Source organism: Crocodylus porosus, unplaced genomic scaffold (assembly GCF_001723895.1).
Source record: "Crocodylus porosus isolate Cpor-Errol unplaced genomic scaffold, CroPor_comp1, whole genome shotgun sequence".
Taxonomy (NCBI): Eukaryota; Metazoa; Chordata; order Crocodylia; family Crocodylidae; genus Crocodylus; species Crocodylus porosus.
This window is the reverse complement of record NW_017728928.1, coordinates 17,954,123-17,955,555: the sequence shown is the minus strand read 5'-3', so window position 1 is coordinate 17,955,555 and position 1,433 is coordinate 17,954,123. Positions and strand designations below refer to the sequence as shown.

General features: G+C 59.6%; 1 protein-coding gene across 1 annotated transcript in view; it reads right to left on the bottom strand.

The window, feature by feature from the left end:
- Positions 1-1,432, bottom strand: part of LOC109315227 (heparan sulfate glucosamine 3-O-sulfotransferase 3B1-like) — a gene marked incomplete at its 5' end in the record, with an annotated part of 39,018 nt that extends 37,586 nt beyond the window's left edge. The window contains one exon of the mRNA XM_019542824.1: positions 1,215-1,432. Coding sequence (XP_019398369.1) covers positions 1,215-1,432 — 218 coding nt within the window. The remainder of the gene's footprint in view (positions 1-1,214) is intronic.
- Between the last annotated feature and the right edge of the window lies 1 nt (position 1,433).

Genomic DNA, 1,433 nt, shown 5'->3' with positions numbered 1-1,433 from the left:
CGGTTCAGCAGGAAAATGAGATTGTTCGAAAAGACGGTAGTATCTGTAGCTCAGGATTTTTTTTTTTTTTTTTTTTTTTTTGGAGGGGAGGGGGGAAGGGAGGAGGGGGGGATTGGGACCCAACAGGTCCCAACATTTCAAGAGTCTGCAAGAAACTCTTAAAATGTGAATTAAAACAAAATTTGGGGTTCCCCCCAAAAAATATTTATAGCTGGTATAAAAAAAAAAATTATATATACACACACGTGTGTGTTTAAAGTGTTGCTGTTCTTAGCTTCACCTATTTTATTTTTGTGCCCTCTCAGGGAAAGAAAAAAAAGTTTGCAACTGAGAAAGATAACCTCTTCCCTCCTTTGGGGGTGAATTGCTCAGACTCCAACAGAAACCCTCCTTACTTGAAGAAGTCTTGTTTCTGGATTCAGGACATGATATGCCCGAATGTGTCGCAACACTGGCCAGTTTGCATTTTTACTTGAGTTTTTCCTAGGGAGAAACGAATCGCAGCTGCAAGATCCAGACAAGCAAGTTCAGGAGCAGTGCGAAGCTCATGATTTACATTACCTGCTGCAGGGCAAGGTTAGGAGGAGAGCATTTTCCTTTAATTCCCCCCACCCCCAAGGACAGCATGGGGTTTCTCTGCCCGGCTGAGCATCGGGGTGGATGCATTTGAGGATAGGTATAGCCATGCGGTGCGGTTTTTTAGCACCGTGTCCACACACACGCAGCACTGAGCGCCCAGCCCAGGACTCGATGGAGAGAGGGGCCGAGGCCGAGGAAGGCGGCAGGTGATCAGTCCGCTCCTCAAGCCGGTTTCAACTTTCCTCCCTACAGTTCTCCGCGGCCGCCCAGCGCCCCGGGCACGGCTCCTCTCGGGGCGAAAGCTGCGTCCCCCCACGCGCAGCGCGCTTGTCCCGCCGTGCGGCCGAAGCCCCACGACCACGCCGAGGAGCGGCCGCGCGGGGGCCGGGCGGAGAGGACAGAGCCGGCGGCGGGCCCGATCCTGCGCCCCGCGCACTGGCCGCCCTCGGCGGGGAGCGGGACCCCCGGGCCCGATCCGGGACACCAGGGGCCCGTCGGGGACGACTCGGAGGGGGGGCACCGCGCAGCCGAGGCTGATCCCCACCCCCCGCATACACCCCGCGGTGTCGGGTCCGGGCCGCAGGTGCGCGCCCGGGCCCGGGGGGCGGGGAGGACACGACACGTCCCCGGGGTACCTGTACCAGGCGAGGCCCCGCTCGTAGTTGCGGTCGAAGAAGTGGGGCTCGGCGCCCACGGCCCTGACGTCCGGGTGCACGCGCAGGAACTCCAGCAGCGCCCGCGTGCCGCCCTTCTTCACGCCGATGATGACGGCCTGCGGCAGCTGCTTGGAGCCGGAGCCGTTGAAGAAGCTGGAGATGGGGCTGGGCGCGTCGGGGAGCTCGTCCGGCGGCGCC